Source organism: Lutra lutra, chromosome 12 (assembly GCF_902655055.1).
Source record: "Lutra lutra chromosome 12, mLutLut1.2, whole genome shotgun sequence".
In the NCBI taxonomy this organism is placed as follows: Eukaryota; Metazoa; Chordata; class Mammalia; order Carnivora; family Mustelidae; genus Lutra; species Lutra lutra.
The window spans coordinates 14,386,892-14,406,801 of record NC_062289.1 but is presented as its reverse complement, the minus strand read 5'-3'; the positions used below and the strand labels follow the sequence as shown (position 1 = coordinate 14,406,801).

The 19,910-nt window shown below is 35.6% G+C and overlaps 1 protein-coding gene across 7 annotated transcripts in view; it reads left to right on the top strand.

Moving 5' to 3' along the window:
• Positions 1-19,910, top strand: part of RELCH (RAB11 binding and LisH domain, coiled-coil and HEAT repeat containing) — a 111,130-nt gene that overhangs the window by 6,091 nt on the left and 85,129 nt on the right. For all 7 annotated transcript variants that reach the window (XR_007121861.1, XM_047697108.1, XM_047697106.1 and 4 more), the window contains exon 2: positions 17,587-17,676. Coding sequence is in view for 6 of the 7 variants with exons in the window: in XM_047697108.1 (XP_047553064.1) it covers positions 17,587-17,676 (90 nt within the window). In the remaining variant the exon portion in view is untranslated. The remainder of the gene's footprint in view (positions 1-17,586; positions 17,677-19,910) is intronic.

The window sequence follows — 19,910 nt, the reverse complement described above, 5'->3', positions numbered from 1 at the left end:
TAAATCTATAATAAAAAACCCACAAATATCAGTTGAGAAAGGTCTTATATGTTAACAGCCTATTGTTTTTACTGGCTTTGACCTATAAGTACTATGAGATTTGAGGATAAATTATGGTTTGTAAATTATTTATACTAGAAATATATTTATTAATATTTAAGTAAATAGTGTTTTGCTATTTGTCCATATTTTGAACACAGTGCCGCCTTTGATTTTTGGGGATTTGCTTTAGTTTTATTTTATTTTGAATAATAAGTTATTTCTTCATTTTTGTCTGGAATTTGTCTACCTTTTTGGTTACCTTATATTGAATATCATGTATTAATTAAACTTGCAAAAATTAACTGTAAAAAATCCTTTTTTGCTTGCAAATTATATATCTTACAAATATAAGGATTAATAAAGAAAACTTTTGTTTATTTATTCATTTGAGAGCAGATGGGTACATTTAAGCAGCAGGAATGGGGCAGAGGGAGAAGAAGAGAGAGAGAATCTCAAGCAGGCTCCACACCCAATGTGGAGCCCCAGGGGGTCTCAGTCTTATGACCCTAAGATCATGACCTGAGCCAAAATCAAGAGCCTGACACTTAACCTACTGAGCCATCCAGGAACCCCTATACCAATAGCTTTTTATTGCGTTGTATGGGTGTCCTATAAATATTCTCTGTATGTGTGTGGAAGTGGAATTAGAAAAGGACCTAGCAGCAGCCTTAAAGTTTCTCATTTTTCTAGTCAGTAGTAGTTTTTTATTAAAGACATTCTTTACAATCATGGTAAGAATCGAAACTTTTTTTTTTCTTTTTTCCGTCAGAGGGAGATGTGTGAGTGAGGAGAGTTAATCCAGGAAGGTAAGGTGGAATGACGAGTTATGAATGTATCCTCAAAATTTCTAGTCCATTTTATCATTGTTCTTAATGATGAATATTTGCATTTTGTGCCCTTTAATAAGTCATAATAGTAAGAATACTGATTTTTGTCTCCTAAACCTTTGAATACAATGTCCATATCAAAAAGGTAGCCTGTATCGATAGGTAATTTTTGAATCTGTGGTCTCACTGGACTCTTCCTAACAAATTTTTTATAAGCAATATTATCTTTTGAGTGTAGTTTTGATAAAAATAGACGTGTGATACAAAGTTTGGAAGGTAAAAGTATACTCATGCACTGTTGGGGTCACACACTTGAGAATAATTTGGTGATAATCAATCACATTTTAAAAATACTCTTTAATCTCTACTTCCATTTCTGTAATGTTTTATAGACATCCATGCTCATTTGCATTAAAATAATTGAACCAAGGTTTTTAAAATATCATTTATAAGTAAAGGTATTAAAGATTGAAAACAACCTAGGGCACCTGGATGGCTCAGTCAGTCGGTTTAGTATTCCACTCTTTTTTTTTTTGAGATTTTATTTATTTATTTGACAGAGATCACAACTAAGCAGAGAGGTGGGCAGAGAGAGAGGAGGAAGCAGGCTCCCTGCTGAGCAGAGAGCCCAATGCAGGGCTCGATCCCAGGACCCTGGGATCATGACCTGAGCCAAAGGCAGAGGCTTTAACCCACTGAGCCACCCGGGCACCCCAAGCATTCCACACTTTTTTTTTTTTTTTTTAAAGATTTTACTTATTTATTTGACAGAGATCACAAGTAGGCAGAGAGGCAGGCAGAGAGAGAGAGAGAGAGGAGGAAGCAGGCTCCCTGCGGAGCAGAGAGCCTGATGCAGGGCTCAATCCCAGGACCCTGGGATCATGACCTGAGCCAAAGGCAGGGGCTTTAACCCACTGAGCCATGGCGCCCCTCCACTCTTGATTTTGACACAAGTTATGATCTCAGGGATCGAGCTCCATGTTGGGTTTCTTCCTCAGCAGGAAGTCTGCTGGTTTCCCTCTCCCTCTGCCCCTCCCCTGCTCACTTGCATGCTTTTTCTCCCTTTTAAATAAATAAATGAATAAATCTTAAAAAAAAGAAAAATTGAAAACAACCTAAATGCAACACTAAAGGATTAGTTAATTAAAACAGAATAGTCTATATGTGCTGATGTAGAATGATCACCAAGATATATTATAAATTGAGTAATTTAGGATGCAGCCAGTATGTATATGTTTCCGTTGATGTACAAAAAGGGAAAAATTTCCATATGCCTCGTGTAATTTAAAAGATACATACAGAAGAGTGTAAACAATGATTGATGCCACCGAGGAGGATTGCTGATTGGGAGGTAGGCACAGGGGCTTACCTTTCTTTTATGCCCTTTTCTGTTTTACCACAAATCATGTCTTTAGTGGCAGGACTCAGATTCCAGCCCAGATCACTAACTTCAAAGTCTGCATTCTTTCCATTACACCACAGCTGCTGTTTTTATGTCACCTTTAAAATAGCTCATCAAGAATTCTTAGGTCATGTTAGTGTATGATCCGCCATTCTCCTTAATGCAGGAGGCGGGTCAGGTAGGCTAAAACTAACCATTTAAAGAACCTTCGAGGGGCGCCTGGGTGGCTCAGTGGGTCAAGCCTCTGCCTTCGGCTCCGGTCATGGTCCTGGAGTCCTGGGATTGAGCCCCACATCGGGCTCTCTGCTCGGTGGGGAGCCTGCTTCCCTCTCTCTCTCTGCCTGCCTCTCTTCCTGCTTGTGATCTCTGTCTGTCAAATAAATAAATAAAAATCTTTAAAAAAAAAAAAAAAAGAACCTTCGAAGTGACAAACTGTAGCACCACACTAAGACAGAGGTGTATAGTCTGCCTAAAGCTTCACTTAATTCAAGATGTCCATGTTACACAGCACTTAACTTAATCTAACTCAGGACATGCATGTCTTAACATGTGATTGTAGGATATTTGGGCCGTAGACCAGGATCAGCTGAGTCTCAAATTAAAGCCAGATGTAGTCACTAATTGTTCTTCTGAATGAAATAATCTTACAAGGCTGAATTTGTTTGTGTTCTCTTTTTCCATCTTGTAGTTTTGCTGCATGGTTACATCTGAGTTTATGGTGTAGTCATGGAGCATGACTAAAGCCTCAAGGAGGAGACCACAGTTGCAATCATGGGTGTAGCTTTCTTCCAGATTTTCCCACCCAGTATTTCAAAAATTCCCAGCAATCAGAAATGATGTTCATTTGTTTTGGCAACCAGTTGGTCCTGTTGTAGGTGGATAAGTTTGCTCACTCAAAGTAGTGTCATCATATTTTCTGTGTTATTTCTGACCCTCTATCAGTTCTTTGCTTGTGTGCTGCCTTAGTTAAGGCATTTAGCTCATATCTGGACCATTAGTTTTAACCTTATTAACTGGTTCATGTGCTTTTAATCTCTTCTTCCATTCTTGTTCTTACTTGATTTTAAAAGCTATTTATTCATGTCATTCCAGCTAAAACCTTTTAAAATTGCTTCCTCCTGTCTAAAGCAACTTTTTCCAACTCTTATTAGCAAAATCATATATTACATACAGAAAAAAAGAATTTTTAAACCTGTTTAGAAATTTTAATTTTTTGCCAGTTTTTGCATAGTATGATAGAAGTAACTATAAAATATTTTATCATGGATATGTATAATAGAGTTCTTTCTAAAATGTTGTTTCTTCTTGCCTTTTCAGCCATGTTGTCCATACACAAAACTTTTAGTATACTTACATTGTTTACTCAATGTCCCTTAAGCATGTTTTATATTTTTATGACTTCGTATCCTTTTCCTTCTCTGAGAATGCTTATTCCTTGTTGTCCTTCCCCCCCCCGCCGCCCCAGATTTTATGTATCCTTAAAGGAAGGTCCAGTTTATGTTCCTTCCTCTCCCTGAAGCTTCTCCAGCCCATAGTGAGCTCTGAATCCTCTAACTTGTGGCATTTTTAAAAATCTGTTCCACTTACGGAAATTAATTATATAGAGACTTGTGAATTTACATGTCTTTCTAATGACCTTTTTTTCCCCTAATGCACAGTGCCTAACATTGTGCCTGCAAAAAAGCTTTGAGTAAATGTTGAAGCTGTGTTAAAGAAATGATCTGTAGGTAGGTAGTCATTTCCTGTAAATATATGAGTTTAGAATATTCCTTGTGAAAATTAGCCTTTTCCTATAGTCTATAGCCTATTCCCTCAACTCTGTCTGAGCAAAGCTGAGTCAAGTCTGATCTTTCTGAAGCCATTCACAGTATCAAGCCTAACTTACCTGGAATCTAGGAGGTCTGAACCTACATACTCTTAGGTATTATTGAAGAAACTTAACGGTTTAGAGCTCAGGCCTCCAAATCAGAGAGCTCAACTTTGCATTTCTAGTCTGCTACTTTCTAATTGCAGCACTCTGCATACTCTGTTTCTTCTCCTGTAGAAAGCAGATGGCAGGGCACCTGGGGGGCTCAGTCATTTGAGCATAGGACTCTTGATTTCTGCTCCAGTCATGATCTCAGGGTCCTGGGACCAAGCCCTGCATTGGGCTCTGTGCTCAGCAGGGAGTCTGCTTGAGGATTCCCAGCCACACAACCCCCCTACCACCCAGTGCTGCCCCCGTGCCCACATGTATGTGTTCACGCTCTCTCTCTCTCTCTCAAAGAATCTTTAAAAAAGCAGATGCCAATGACTCCTCTCCTCTTGCAGGGCTTGTTATGAGGTTAAATAAAGTTGTCCATGGAAAGTATCTGGCACAGAATAAGTATTCTAGACATGTTAAACATACAATTATTGATAATGGCTTTTAATAATCCTTCTCTTTGCCTGACAGTTCTTATGGTAAAATCATCCCATGCTGTAGAAATTTTAGCTTAAGTAAATAGTTCGTTATAAAATTTCAACATTTAAATCTCTTCCTAATTTTCAGTCTTTTGGAAGTCTAGTTCATTGTGGAATCTTCTGACAAAGAGGAGAGGACAGCAGACTGCAAGCTGAGAGATTGGATTTCTACTGGCTTACTCTCAGATTAGTTTATTTAAACCTTTAACATACAATGGTCTAATTGTGTATCGTTGTTATCTGTGTACATGACTTAATTCCAGTGGTTTATAAGCTTATTTAAGGCAAGGACCAAATCTTACCGGATTTTATATTTCCCACTAAGGGTTAGTAAATACTGAATGAATACATAACTCTGTATTCTTATCTGTAAAAATGAGGGGGTTGGACTATCTCTGGGATTCCTTCTTGCTCTCAGATATTTTCAACATGGGAGTCAGTGAAGTTAGCCCTAGCACTGGAGGAGAACTGAGCATCAGAAATTATAAGTTTTGCCTTTGACAGATCTCTAAGGTCCATAATTAATTTAGGCAGATAGTATATTAAAGTGTTTTTACATGGTCTCAGGTTTAAAGATAATTACTTTTAAGGGAAATTTATTATCTTTCTTTTATTGAATTTCTATAATGTGCATTTCTTTGTTATGTATTATGACATAGATTTATTTAGGCATGGTTCAGTAAATCACCTTTACTGAAAGAATTGAAATAAAAAGCTAATTGTCTGGTAATACTTTACTCCCTATCCTTTCGTTAGGAATTGGGTGTTTTCATTACTTTTTACTTATTAAATGCTCATATTATAAAAAGTATTATATGTCTTTGAGGGTAGAATGCCAGCCAAAATACAAAGTAAAGAGTATGTAATGAAAATTTTAATTCTACTCATCTGAGTCAATTACTATTAATAACTTATTCTATGTGTCTACAGAAATATTTAATAAGCATGCACAACACACCTACATGGACTTTTGTATCACATCCTTTAAAATTATCCTTTAATACCTTATTATACCTTGCTGTCAGTAACCTGGTACACAGTAGTTGATCAGTAAATGTTTAATTGAATTAACCAGTACTCTTTACCAATCAGCAGCTGTTCAATTACATTTAGATTTTAAAGTACTATATAATTTCCATAAAAAATACTTTTTCAGGCACCTGGGTGGCTCAGTGGGTTAAAGCCTGTCATAATTTCAGGGTCCTGGGATCAAGCCCCACAACGGGCTCTTTGCTCAGCAGGGGGCCTGCTTCCCCCTCTCTCTGCCTGCTTCTCTGCCTACTTGTGATCTCTCTCTCTGTCAAATGAATAAATAAAATCTTTAAAAAAAATACTTTTTCAAGGATCTGAAACTAATTTTTTGAACTGTTGTAAAAGTACATCCTGCATCAGTGCTAAAATATTTAATGTAAATATAAGTGAGACTTTTGCATGTGATTTATAAAATTAATATGCATCTTTAAAGTCACACTGTGTATAATGATTTAGTTCTTGGACCTAAGTTAAAACCTACATACAGGTTTTACCAGTTTGCCTGCTATGATGAAACTTCTGGGCCATTCAGTTTCTTAAGTTATGAAATGAATTATTAAGAAGTTACACAATCCTAGAATTTGAAGAAATGCTTTGTGGTATACTTTATATTAGAATATGGTACATTCTTTCTAAATAAAAGGAGTAGTTTTCAAGTTCTCTCTTTTAGAGTACTTAGAAAGGCACTTAACCTTGTGGCTGGATCTACAGAAGCAGATTTCTCTTAGGACTATAGGATTGATTACCTGTTACTAGTCTGAAAATCCAAAGTACATTGTATTTACAAAATCTGTTATAATTTAGTTCAGTCAAAATTGAAATTACTGTCCTTATTAGTAGTTTTTTTCTTTTGTTGACATGGTAGGATAAATTTTAATGAATTAGGAGATTTTTTACTTTTGTGACATCATAGTTATTATTTAGAAAGGTGTCAAATGTTCTTTTTTGGAAAATATGAAGCTGTTGGCTTGGACCAAAATATTTTTCAATGGCCATAATAATACCAAGTTGAAAATTAAACTAGGTGTTTGTTTTCCCCAAGGACTCTCCTATTGTTAGATAACTTTGAAACTTTCAGAGAAATAATAACAGTATAATGGAGGAATAATGTATGGTGGTTAAACAGCTCTAATCTAGACCTATATGTATGATCAAACATGAATAGGAGGAGAAAGAAAAAAACTAGAAAACTAACAGTAGATGAATACTTAACATAATAAAAATATTTATCTGAAATCAACAATCAACATCATCCTTAATGTTCATGAAATCAGAAGTAAGACAGTGAGGACTGATGTCACAATATCAGAATATTGTTTGATAAAAGTTGATCCTGTTGGGTGTGCATGTTTTAATACACACATTGGAGACATCAGAATGAGGAGCTAAGACATGTGACTAAGAATAGAGGATGTAGTTCTTAAAAGTTGAGTTTCTGGTTAGGGCAGTAATGGCCAGATAAACTAATATATCAGGAAAATCTAGATGTTAGCTATAAGGTCAAAGAATGTGAATTAAAAATTCACACACACACTTATTTTTCAAAGAGTGATCAAGTTCACCAGCAATCAGAGATGCATAATAAAGCAAGATACAGTTTGATAGTGTGTTAAAATTGGTGAGATTAAAAATAATACCAACCATTGGCATTATAAACTGCTGGAACTTAGACTGTTATAAACTGGAACTTAGATTGTTATATGTACTTATTTTTGGAAGCCTTTTAAGTAATATGTATCGATAACCTTAATGATCTGGCAAATTCTCACCACATAAGCCTCAATTTCAAACAGTAGAGGGAAAACATTTAAACAATTTTTTGTGTCATTTAAGACGAAAATAGTAGCTATTTCCAATATTACAGCTTTAATTATTAAAATCTAGGAGTCCGTGAATCCTATCAATGTTTAACTTAACAAGTTTTATTTTTTCCCACATTTTGAAAATTTCAAACTTAAAGAAAAGTTGAGAGAATTTTAATACCCATATACCCACCACTAGATTACACAGTTCACCTTCTACTCTACTTGCTTTGGCTCATATCTAGATATTTCTCCAATCCTCTATTCATCTAAAAATCCATCCTATCTTTATGCATTTCAAACTAAGCTGTGGATATCTTTTAAAATCTTTAGTATGCATGTCATTACTAAGAGCTCAATATTTAGAATCTTTTCTATTCAGGTAAAATTTAAAGACAACAAGATATGTAAATTTTAAGTGTCCCATCTGATGAGTTTCGACAAAAGAATGCACCTGTGATAACCCAAACTCCTATTAATACATATCTCCCCCAAAAGTTCCATCATGCTCTTTCCCTGTTAGCCCCGCACTCCAGGAACCAGTATTGTGATTTTTTTCCTGCTACAAATTACTATTGTCTGGTCTAAAACACCACTTAAGTGAACTTATACAGTGTGTACTCTTGTGTAAGTCTTCTTTCATTCAGCATTGAGATTCACTCATGTTGTATATATCATAGTGTTGTTTTTTTTTTAAATTGCTGAGTAATGTTCCTGAGTTAAGCCCATTTTTAATGTGAACTTTCTTTTTTAAGTAATCTCTCCACCCAGTGTGGGGTCAAACTCAAGAACCCGAGATCAAGAGTTTGCATACTCTACCAACTGAGACAGCCCCTTTAATATGAACTTTTGATACTTTGGTGGTTCCTATTGTTTTTGATATTTCTTGGCTTGTGCTTAAAAGAGATTATGCTATAATGAGGAATACTGTATTACTTGGGTTTTTTTTTGCCATTTTTGCTTATGCTGTCTTAAAACATAATAGCAAATTATTATTTATCGGATACAATTAAATTGCAAGAAAATTAAATGCTTCCCTGAATAGAAACACAATGTTCTTTTTTGTCTTGTTTTGTTTCTTTGTGCATCCATTTTTTTTTTTTTTTAAGATTTTATTTGTCTATTTGACACACAGAGAGAGAAATCACAAGTAGGCAGAGAGGCAGGCAGAGAGAGAGGGGGGAAGCAGGCTCTCTGCTCAGCAGAGAGCGTGATGCAGGACTCCATCCCAGGATGCTGAGATCATGACCTAAGCCGAAGGCAGAGGCTTAACCCACTGCGCCACCCAGGCGCCCTGCATCTTTCAGAAAGTGGTCGATTTTCTGTTTGTAGAATTGCTGTTCTTCTTCTCTTCGATCTCCCTTTGGATTTGTAGGTGTTTGCAATGGTTTGATAAGCTATCTAGCTGATCTGCTACCTGATGTATTCTCAGCCTGCTACTTCTCCGCCATCTTGACTCCTCCCCCTCATGTTCTTTTTTTTTTAATTGAGAGACAGAGAGAGCACAAGCAGGAGGAGAGGGAGAGGCAGGCTCCTTGCAATTTCAGGGAGCAGGGCTCGATTTCAGGACCCTGGGATCATGACTTGAGCCAAACAAAGGCAGATGCTCAACCCACTGAGCCACCCAGCTGCCCCAAGACTCAGTCTAAGAAGAGCGTTATATATAGAATTTCCCTTCGTTTACCTTAACAGGAATTCAAAGATAAGGTAGATTGATAATGACATGGTTTTATTTGAAGTGAGTCATTTCAGTTATTGACGTGTACTAATTTTTTTAAAAGAAGATGGTGGGGGGCACCTGGCTGGCTCAATTGGAGGAGCATGCGACTCTTAATTTTCAGGGTCATGAGTTCAAGTCCCATGTTAGGAATAGAGATTACTTAAATAAATAAATAAACTTACAAAAAAAAAAATAGGGAAGTTAGGGAGCCCTACATGAGGTCCAGATCTGTGTTTCTGTAATTTACATTCATTTGTCCTGATTCTGCTTTCTGAACAGAGATAATCTAATTCCTTAGATCAATATATAGTTAAGTACTTTTTAAAGTAATATTTTAATAAAAAAAAAAAACCTTGACCTAGCCTCTAATTTGTCGTGTTTTTTTTGTTTTGTTTTGTTTTGTTTTTGGTTTTTTTTTTTTGCATTAGCTAGTTAGGTCATCCATAATAAGTATCCACTTTGATTTCTTCACCCAAGTGAGAATATTAACATTGAGCTTTCTGTTTAGGGACCCTTAGGGACCCATCACCACAGTGCACTTAAAACACAGAACCTCTGAAACTCTATTCACCTTTTGTATCATTACAAATTCAGTAAATGAAGTCTTCAGGAATAATTTTGTTTTCTCTTTTACTTAAACCCACATCCATTGTATTAGCCGGACATGTAGTTCTGCATTAAAAGCATGACCTGAATCTGACTTCTACTCACACTTCTACTGCCGCTATTCTAGTTTAAATCTTAACTGTCTCTTACCCACGTGACCATAATAGCCTCTTTTCTTATAATTTAAGTTTTTACTTACATTCCAGTTAACATACAGTGTAATATTAGTTTCAGGTGTACAATAGAGTGATTCATCATTTCCAAGCAACTCCTGGTGCTCCTCAGGACAAGTACCCTCTTTAATCCCCATCCCCTGTTTACAACCCCCCGTTTCCCCCATCTAGTAACCATCAGTTTGTTCTCTAGAGTTGAAAGTCTGTACTTGGCTTTGTCTCCCCACTACTCTTTTTTTGTTTTTTTTGCTTTTGCTCATTTGTTTTGTTTTTTAAATTCCACATCTGAGTGAAATCATAGGGTATTTGTCTTTCTCAGACTGATTTATTTCACTTAGCATAACACTGTCTAACTTAATTGGTCTCTCCACAGATCACTTTCCTTGTAGCATATATTAAGCATATGTAAGCCAAAATGATTTTGATTAAAAATTGGTTAAGTGATTAAAAATTGTGTGCTTTGTTGTTTCCCTTTGTACTTGAAATAGAATTCAAACTGTTCACAGTGGTTTTCCGATTATTTACGCTAGTCTCTGTTGTTACTGCCCCAGGTCTGCCTGAAACTCTTACCTATTCTCATCTCTTCAGAAAAGGGCTTTATCGGAGTACACAGTATTATACCCCAACCTACCTACTACTCAGGCCTTGTCTTTTTTTTTTTTTTTTAAGATTTTATTTATTTATTTGAGAGAGAGACAGGGAGAGAGCACAAGCAGGGGGAAGGACAGAGGGAGAATCAGACTCCACGCAGAGCAGGGAGCCTGACAGGGGCTCTCAATCCCAGGACCCTGAGATCATGACCTGAGCTGAAGGCAGATGCTTAAGTGACTGAGCTACCCAGGCACCCCTGGCTTTGTCTCGTTTTATTTTCTTTATACCATTTTGATCATCTGAATTAATTGATTTTCTTTTTTTAACTTACGTACTGTTCTCTTCCCCACTGTAGAATGTTTTCTAAGAACAGGGACCGTACCGGTCTTGCTGACACTGAATACCCCCACTGAAGAGGGTGGCTGACAAATTGTAAGAGGATAGGAAGTATTTTCAAGTATTAAGTGCAGTTCAGTAAGTCTTGCCCTAAGTTGAATACTTGAGTTTCTATTTCTTTTGTTTCCTATATAGTAAAACAGCAATATTTTTTATAATAATGACACCAACACTTGCAAAATTCTACAATGTCTTCTGAGTAAGAATGCTAGGCAGTTGTGTACTATCTCAGAAAGAGTAGAAAGCTTAGTCAGTTTTTACTGAGGAACCACCTTCCTTGGAAAGCTGAGTGTTCAACTGTAACCAGTTCTGCATGTTTAAATTTAATATAGTTGAGATGTTTTTCTATAAACTAATTTTCCCTTCTCTACTGTTTTCTTTTCTGCAGGGTATCTTTTGGCACACTATTTCTTTATCAGCTTTTTCACTGCTGTGTACCCCAAATCTACAACAGCACCTGGTACAGATTAGGTGCTCCATAAATGTTTAGTAAATGAATAAGGGATAAAAACCCTTTAAAAACATTAAGGCCGCCCTTGGCTTGGGGATCATATAAAAACAGGACTCAGGCCACATTGGACTCAGGCTTTAGCTGGCCGACTCCTGTTCTAATGCATTATTTCCCTTAACAAATGAAAAATTTTAATTACAAAAAATAGGGAAAGCAGTTTAACATTTTTCACAGTGTGTTCTGAGTAACATTATTTCCTTGTGATAATAAATAGATATTACTCAAAAAAGGAATGTGGTGGACAAATGATTTTGGGAAAAGTTATCTTATTTTGCTTTAACTCAGGACTTCTATGGATCTTTGTTATATTGATGGGTACTATAAAACCTGAGCTATCATGCACCCACAGAACTGTGGTTTTTTTCTTTCTTTTCTTAAAATTCTTCTTAGGAACATCTTAAGGCATAAGGACCTTTGTGAAAATTATTTAGGGAACTGCTTAAGTTTATCTTGCCTTCATTTTGGAAGGATATTTTTGTTGAATACAGAATTTGAATTACATTTTTTCTCATTGCACTGCAACGCTGTTGCGCCTTTTTTAAAGTATTAATTTTACTTAGAATTTATGTATCTTAAAATTTACCCATTTAGAGTGTATAGTTCAATTGTTTTTAGTATATTTATCAAATTGGGCAACTATCACCTAATCTAATTTTAGATCATCTCCATCGACCCGAAAAGAAATGTCTCACCCATTATCACACATTCTATTTGCCCTCACCCTCCAGCCCTAGGAAATTATTTAATCTACTGCTGCCATAGATTTGCCTATTTTGTACATTTCTTACATAGAATATGTGGCTCTTTTGTGACTGACTTCTTTAACTTAGCATATATTCAAGCTTAATCATGTTGTAACATGTATCAGTATTTCAGTCCTTTTTATTGGGAAATAACATTCAATTGTATGGACGTATATACTACGTTTTATTTCTCTGTTCATCCATTAACAGGCATTTTGTTGTTTCTTCTCTTTTGCCGTTGTGTATAATGCTGCTATGAAATAGATCATGTATAAGATTTTGTGTGAACATATGTTTTCATTTGTTTTGGATGGAAGAGGAATTGCTTGAGTCATATGATAACTCAAATGTTTAGCCTTCTAAAGAATTGCTAACTGTTTTCCAAAGTAGCTGTACCATTTTACATTCCCACCAGCAATATACAAGGGTTCCAATTTCTGTGCATCTTGGCCAACACTTGAAAAGTAGATGTAATTCATAAAAGTATTGGTATAATACCCCAAATTCACCATTTTAAAGTATACAGTTAAGTAGTTTTAGTGTATATTTACAAAATTGTTCAGTCATTATTATTCTGTATTCCAGAACATTTTCATCACCCTGAAAGAAATCCTGTACCCATTAGTAGTCACTACTCACTCTTCTGTATCAACAGCACCTGGCAAGCCACTAATTTATTTTGTGTTTTATGGATTTGCCTATTCTAGACATTTTATATGAGTGAAATCATACAATATCTGACCTTATGGGTCTGACTTCTTTCACTTAGGATGTTTTCAGGGTTTATATATGTTGTTGCATGTGTAACTAATACTCCATTGTATGGTTATACCACATTTTATTTTTTCATTCATTAGTTGATGGACATTTGATTCCTTTGTGTTTTATTGCCATTGTGAATAATGTTGTGAATGAACATCCATGAACAAGTTTTTGTATGAATATAGGTTTCCAGTCTCTTGGGTATATACCAAGGGTATATACTATATTGGAATTCTATGTTTAACTTGTGAGAAACTGCCGAACTTTTCCTAAGGACTTGAGCCATTTTACATTCCAACCAGGAAAATATATAGGTTCTGCTTTTTCCACATCCTCTGAAACACTTGTTATATCTGTCTTTTTTATTATAGCCATCTAGTGGGTTTGAAGTGGTAACTCATTGTGGTTTGGTTTTCGTTTCCCTAATGACTAATGATGTTGAGTATCCGTCAGTGTACTCATTAGCCATTTTATGTATCTTATTTGGAAAAATGGGTGTTTAAATCTTTTGCCCATTTTGAAGTTGTGCTCTTTTTTTATTAAGTTAGAAGAGTGCTTTGTATTTGTAAATTTAAGTCCTTTATCAGATGCTTAATTTGCAAGTATTTCCCCACATTTTGTGGGTTGTTTTCACTTTCTAAATGGTGTTTTTTTTTTTAATTCCAGTATAGTTAACATGAAGTGTTCTATTAGTGTCAGGTGTACAATATAGTGATTCATTACTTCCACATATTACTCACTGCTCAACAAGATAAGTATACAATTAATCCCTTTCACCTACTTCATTTATCCCACCACCTACCTCCCCTCTGGTAACTGTCTGGTGTCTGTAATGAAAGAGTTTTTTGGTTTGTCTCTCTCTCTCTTTTTTTTTTCCTTTGTTCATTTGTTCCACATATGAGTGAAATCATATGGTATCTGTCTTTCTCTGACTGACTTATTTCATTTAACATTATAGTCTCTAGATCTATCCATGTTGTTGCAAATGGCAAGATTTCATTCTTTATTGTTAAATAATATTCCGTCATATGTACATATGTATATGATTATATATGATATACATATATCCATATGACATATATAGATACATATCACCTCTCCTTTATCCATTAAAGCACAAATGTTTTTCATTTTGATGAAATCCAGTTTATCAGTTCATTTGTTTATCACTTGTATTAGTTTCCTATGGCTGCTAAAAAAAAAAAAAGAAAACAAATACGGTATCTTAGAACAACACAGACTATTTTTATTATTTATTATCTCGCAGTTCTGTAGTTCAGAAATCCAAAATGGGTTTTGTGATAGCCTAAATGGGCTGAAGTTAAAGTGTTGGCAGGCCTGTGTTTTTTCAGGAGGTTCTAGGGGAAGCCTTTTAAAATAGCTTCTAGGGGTGCTTGGGTGGTTCAGTGGGTTAAAGCCTCCACCTTCAGCTCAGGGTCCTGGGATCTAGCCCCGCATAAGGCTCTCTGCCTGCATCTCTGCCTACTCCTGATCTCTGTCAAGTGAATAAATAAAATCTTTAAAATAGCTTCTCGAGGCTGCCTATATTCCTTGGCTTATGGCCCTTTTCCACTTTTAAAGACCTTTGATATTACCTTGGCCCAACCTGAATAATCCAAGATAATCTCTTTAAGATCAGCTGATTAGCAATCTTAGTTCCATCTATGTAAGATAACATAGTCACAGATAATAAGGGATTAGAATTTTTCTGCCTATCACGTTGCTTATGCTTTTGTGTTATATCTGAGAAATCATTGCCGAAGACAAGGCCACAAAGATTTCCCTCCACATTTCCTACTAAAGTTTTATAGTGTTCACTATTATATTTAGGTCTGTGATCCATTTTTCCTTTTCGCTTATGGTATACAATAATGATCCACTTGCCTTCTTTGGCATGTGGATATCTGCTTAGCTCAATACCATTTGTTGAAAAATGCTGTTTAAGTCTAAAATCAAGAAGTATGATTCTTCTATCCTTATTCTTTTTTCAAGATTACTTTGGCTTTGGGAAAACCAAAAGAGCCTTTCTCAGTCAGAAGAGCATGTGGCTCTTGGTCGTGGGGTCATGAGTTCGAGCCCACATTGGATATAGAGATTACTTAAATAAATAAACTTAAAAAAATTGACTTTTCTGAGACTTTTTCATGTCCATGCTTTAGGATCAGTTTCTCAGTATTCTCAAAGAAGTGGGAAAAAGTCAGCAGGGATTTTTTTTTTTTTTTTTTAATAGGGATTGCAGGGTTTCCATTGAATCTGTGTATTATGGATTTTTATTGTCTTAGCATGGATATTCTCATCTATAAGCTTGGGGGTGTCTTCCTTTTTTTTTTAAGATTTTATTTACTTATTTGATAGAGAGAAAGATCACAAGTAGGCAGAGAGGCAGGCAGAGGTAGAAGGGGAAGTAGGCTCCCTGCTGAGCAGAGAGCCTGATGGGGGGCTCGATCCCAGGACCCTGAGATCATGACCTGGGCCAAAGGCAGAGGCTTAACCCACTGAGACACCCAGGCGCCCCATGGGGGTGTCTTTCTTAAGTATTTTATTCTTTTGAGTGTTATTATAAATCAAATTTTTAAAAAAAATTTGCCTTAGGATTGTTCATTGCTAGTGTATAAAAATTTGAATTTTATGTGCTGATCTTGTGTTCTGCAGCTTTTTTTAAAAAAAAAAAAGATTTTATTTATTTATTTGGCAGAGATCACGAGTAGGCAGAGAGGCAGGCAGAGAGAGAGCAGGAAGCAGGGTCCCTTCTGAGCAGAGAGCCTGATGCCGGGCTTGATCCCAGGACCCTGGGATCATAACCTGAGCCAAAGGCAGAGGCTTTAACCTACTTGAGCCACCCAGGCACCCCAGTGTTCTTCAGCTTTGATAAACTTATTTCTTAGGTCTGTTTATCTTTTAGTAGATTCCTTAGTTTTTTAATATTTAAAATATAAATAGTTTTACTTCTTTCTTTCCAATCTGGATGCCTTTGGTTTCATGAAGTTTTTATGAGAAATCACCAGTCATTCAAATCACTGTCCCCCATATGTAAAATACTGTTTTTCTCTGGCTGCTTTTAATATTTTCTTTTCATTTTTGATCTTCAGCAATTTGATTATGTGCCTAAATTTCTGTTCTCTTTATCTTTATTGGTGTTCTTTGAGCCTCTTGAATTTGTATCTGTCTCATCTCTTGTCTTACCTATTGTTGACTATGATTTCACGTATGTCAGATCATTTGCTATTGTTCTGTCCTACCGTGAGGCTCTTTTAATTTTTTTTTCAATCTTTTTTCCTCTCTGTTCTTGAGTTAGGATAATTTCTATTAATCTATCTTGCAAGTCACTGACTCCTTCCTCAGTTACTTCCATTTTGTTTTTAAACTGTTTCGAGAATTTTAAATTTCAGATAACTTTTTCTTTTAGTTTCCATTAGTATTTTTGTAGTCTATTTTTATGCTAAGGTTTTCTTCTTTCATTGTGTGCATATATTCCTTTACTGGGCATAGTTTTGGTAGTTTTTTTATTTTATTTTGTTTTTAAAGATTTTATTTATTTCACACAGAGAGGGAGGAAGGAAGAGAGAGAGAAAGCAGAGAGAGTAGGAGAGGAAGAAGGAGGCTATCAATCAGGGAGCCAGACACAGGACTGGATCCCAGGACCCCAGGATCATAACCCAAGCTGAAGGCAGATGCTTAATCACTGAGCCACCCAGGCACCCCTTAGTAGTTATTTTAAAATCTTAGTTTACTAAGCACAGTTTTAGTTGTTATTTTATTTATTTTGTTACTTATTTATTTATTTTTAAAGATTTTATTTATTTATTTGACAGAGAGAGAGATCACAAGTAGGCAGAGAGGCAGGCAGAGAGAGGGAGAACCAGGCTCCTTGCTGAGCAGAGAGCCTGATGCAGGGCTCAATCCCAGGACCCTGAGATCATGACCTGGGCTGAAGATAGAGGCTTAACTCACTGAGACACCCAGGTGCCCCTAGTAGTTATTTTAAAAACTTGTCTGCTAATTCCAACATCTAGATTATCTTCGAGTTGGTCCCTATTGATTGTGTTTAGTCTTGACACTGAGTCACATTTTATTGGTTCTTGTGTATCAAGTAGTTTGGACTGTATGGTGGACAAATATGTGTTATGCTGTGGAGATGGGATTCTGTTCTATTTTTTCAAACAGTGTTGTGTTTTTTCATAAGTTTTTTCTTGAATTCAGTCTGCAAACTCTCATACAATAGCTCAAATTTCATTTCAGGTTGATTTTGTTTGTTTGTTTGTTTGTTTGTTTGTTTGGGGTTTTTTCGTCTTTAGTTGGACTGGTTTCAGTCTACCCTGTGTGTGCATTGTTCAGGAGTTAGCCAGAGATTTAGGCAGAGAAACTTGAGTTATTTTAAGGTAGCTTAGTTGATTTGAGCATTTCTATCTTAGTTTATTGTTTTAGTAGAATTTAGAATCATAGTTTTATAAGCTAAAAATAATCATAGGTAAATGATTTCCAATGTTTTATCTTGACAATTAAAAGTAAGTTTTTGTTATTTTTCTCATTATTACAGATCGAGCTGGAAGCATCAGTACTCTTGATTCTTTAGACTTTGCAAGATACTCAGATGATGGTAACAGGGAAACAGATGAGAGAGTGGCAGGTGAGTAACATTGTAAAGATAGATTTGGATTCTTTGACATTCAAGAAATAATAAAGTGACTTGAGGAATTTCTTCCTTCTACGATTTGGTATGTGAATATAATTATGTAGTTATTACACAAAAGTATGTTACTAATTTATTGGCTACAGGGAACATCTGAACCCTCAACTTCTTCTTATAGTTGTGCTGTGAGTTTCTGGTTATGCATACCTATAATTTGCTGAGTTCTGCTTGTGACCAACAGTTTACAACCATGTAGTTCTCTAACTGGTTTAAAGCAGGTTTAAATTAGCCAGAGTTCAGTACAAGGTGAGTTGGACCTTGTCTTCCTCGCTCCTTTGATCTTCCAAACTAGGGCTGATATTTAGGTGTTGTATATCAACAAAACTCTACTGATTGTAAAAATGGGTTGAAATACTTCTATGTTGGCTGGTGAATAAAGCTTTGTCTTGAGATGTCTGGGTGCTCCCTATCCATTATAGCATCTCTCTAAAAATTTCCCTTAACTTTCCTGTAAGCCAAAAATAAAGGGTTAATACTTGGTATAACACGGGCCTCCAGGACCTTGTTTATTCCAATAAGAAGACCCACATTCTTTCTAAATGCTTGGTTACTCATACCAAGCTCCTTCTCTCCTCGCCTTTCTACCTTCCCACCTGCTCTGCCTACATCTAATGAAGCCACATAGATTCTGGTCGGGGTACACCCTGGAAATTATCAGGGTAGCAGCCCTGGCTCCTTTAGTGTCAAATGTTTGGTACCTGTCAGGTGCTTCAAAGCTGTGGCTCTCTGTCATTGAAGACATTCTTGAGTGCTTTGCAGGAATTGTAGTTTTCATAGGATATTGGCTCTTAGATGGGGAAAGCAGACAGACATCAGTTAGGTAGTTTGATCTCCACCAGAATGGTGGCACTCCTGGAGGAGGAAGGATACCACATGGGACAGATGGGACCCATGGGGGCAATATGATTATCAGGAAGTACCCATAATGTGGATTACTTTCTTGACCATGAATTTTTCTTCCATTTACTGGAACAAGTTTGTTACAGTCTACCAAATGTTTTCCTGTTGTGGTCATTATGAATAAAAGTGAGTACTAATTTTTGTGTAGCACTTGCTCTATTCTAATCACCGTTCTAAATGTGTATTAAATCATTGACTTATAGAGTTGTCATCATCCTCTCCACCCCAGGAGACTGAAACACTCAGAAGGATTATTTAAGGCTTTAGTGGCAAGGCTAGAATTTAGATTCAAATTCAGATAGCCCAGCAACAGAGTCCGCAACTGACTATGCCATATAGTATGTCATAGCAGGAAGGATGAGGTTTAACCTGGTTAAAAATGACATTTCAATATATGACTTTCACTCATTACCCAAGAATAGAAATATTAGAATAATTTTAAATCTCAGTTGGATGCTTGCTTCGGCAGCACATATAATAAATCTCAGATGGTATTTTATTAGTTAGGAAAAAAATAATGTAACTGTTTCAGCAGAAGAGAGGATTCAATAGTGTAGATAGTAGTGGTGTCAGTTGAATGGGAAATCATTGGAAGAGTTTAATGTGGCTCCCAATATTAAATCATGATTTAGTCAGAAGCATTATTTACTGACTTATATCAAAACAGTAAATCACATCAGTTTTATCTAAAAATTAACAAATCAAATGGAAATCATTTGTATAACTTTAGGACTAATTTATCCTACTTATTTTATCCTTTGTTAAGTCACATTATGTTATATAATTATGTCGTATATGTTAGATATAAGATATTTTATGTTATATGTTAAGTATTAAATACATGGTAGTTTCTTAGACTAACCAAATATATCTGGTTTTGTATATTTGTATTACTGTTCAAATGGTTATATAATTAGCAAGTAAGTTCTACCCAAAAATAGATCACATAATTATTTTTTCCTTTAATTTCCATTTGAAAACCTAAATTTTAAGATTTAGTCAGATTTAAGAGGTTCATTATTCTTGTTATTTAGGTGTTTTAGTGTTTCTAATTAGGGAAACATTATTGATGTAAAAGCAAGATGTTATAACCAAGCGTAACTAAGAATGAAATGTTATATATACATGGTGGTTTTAACCTTGTATTTGTAATCTAAAGCTTATACTCTGTCTCTAGGTTTGGGGAGCTAAAGTAATTTTTGATTATTATATAAATAATAATATATATATAATATATAAATAAACCTTTTATCTTAATTGGAAAAGGGAAG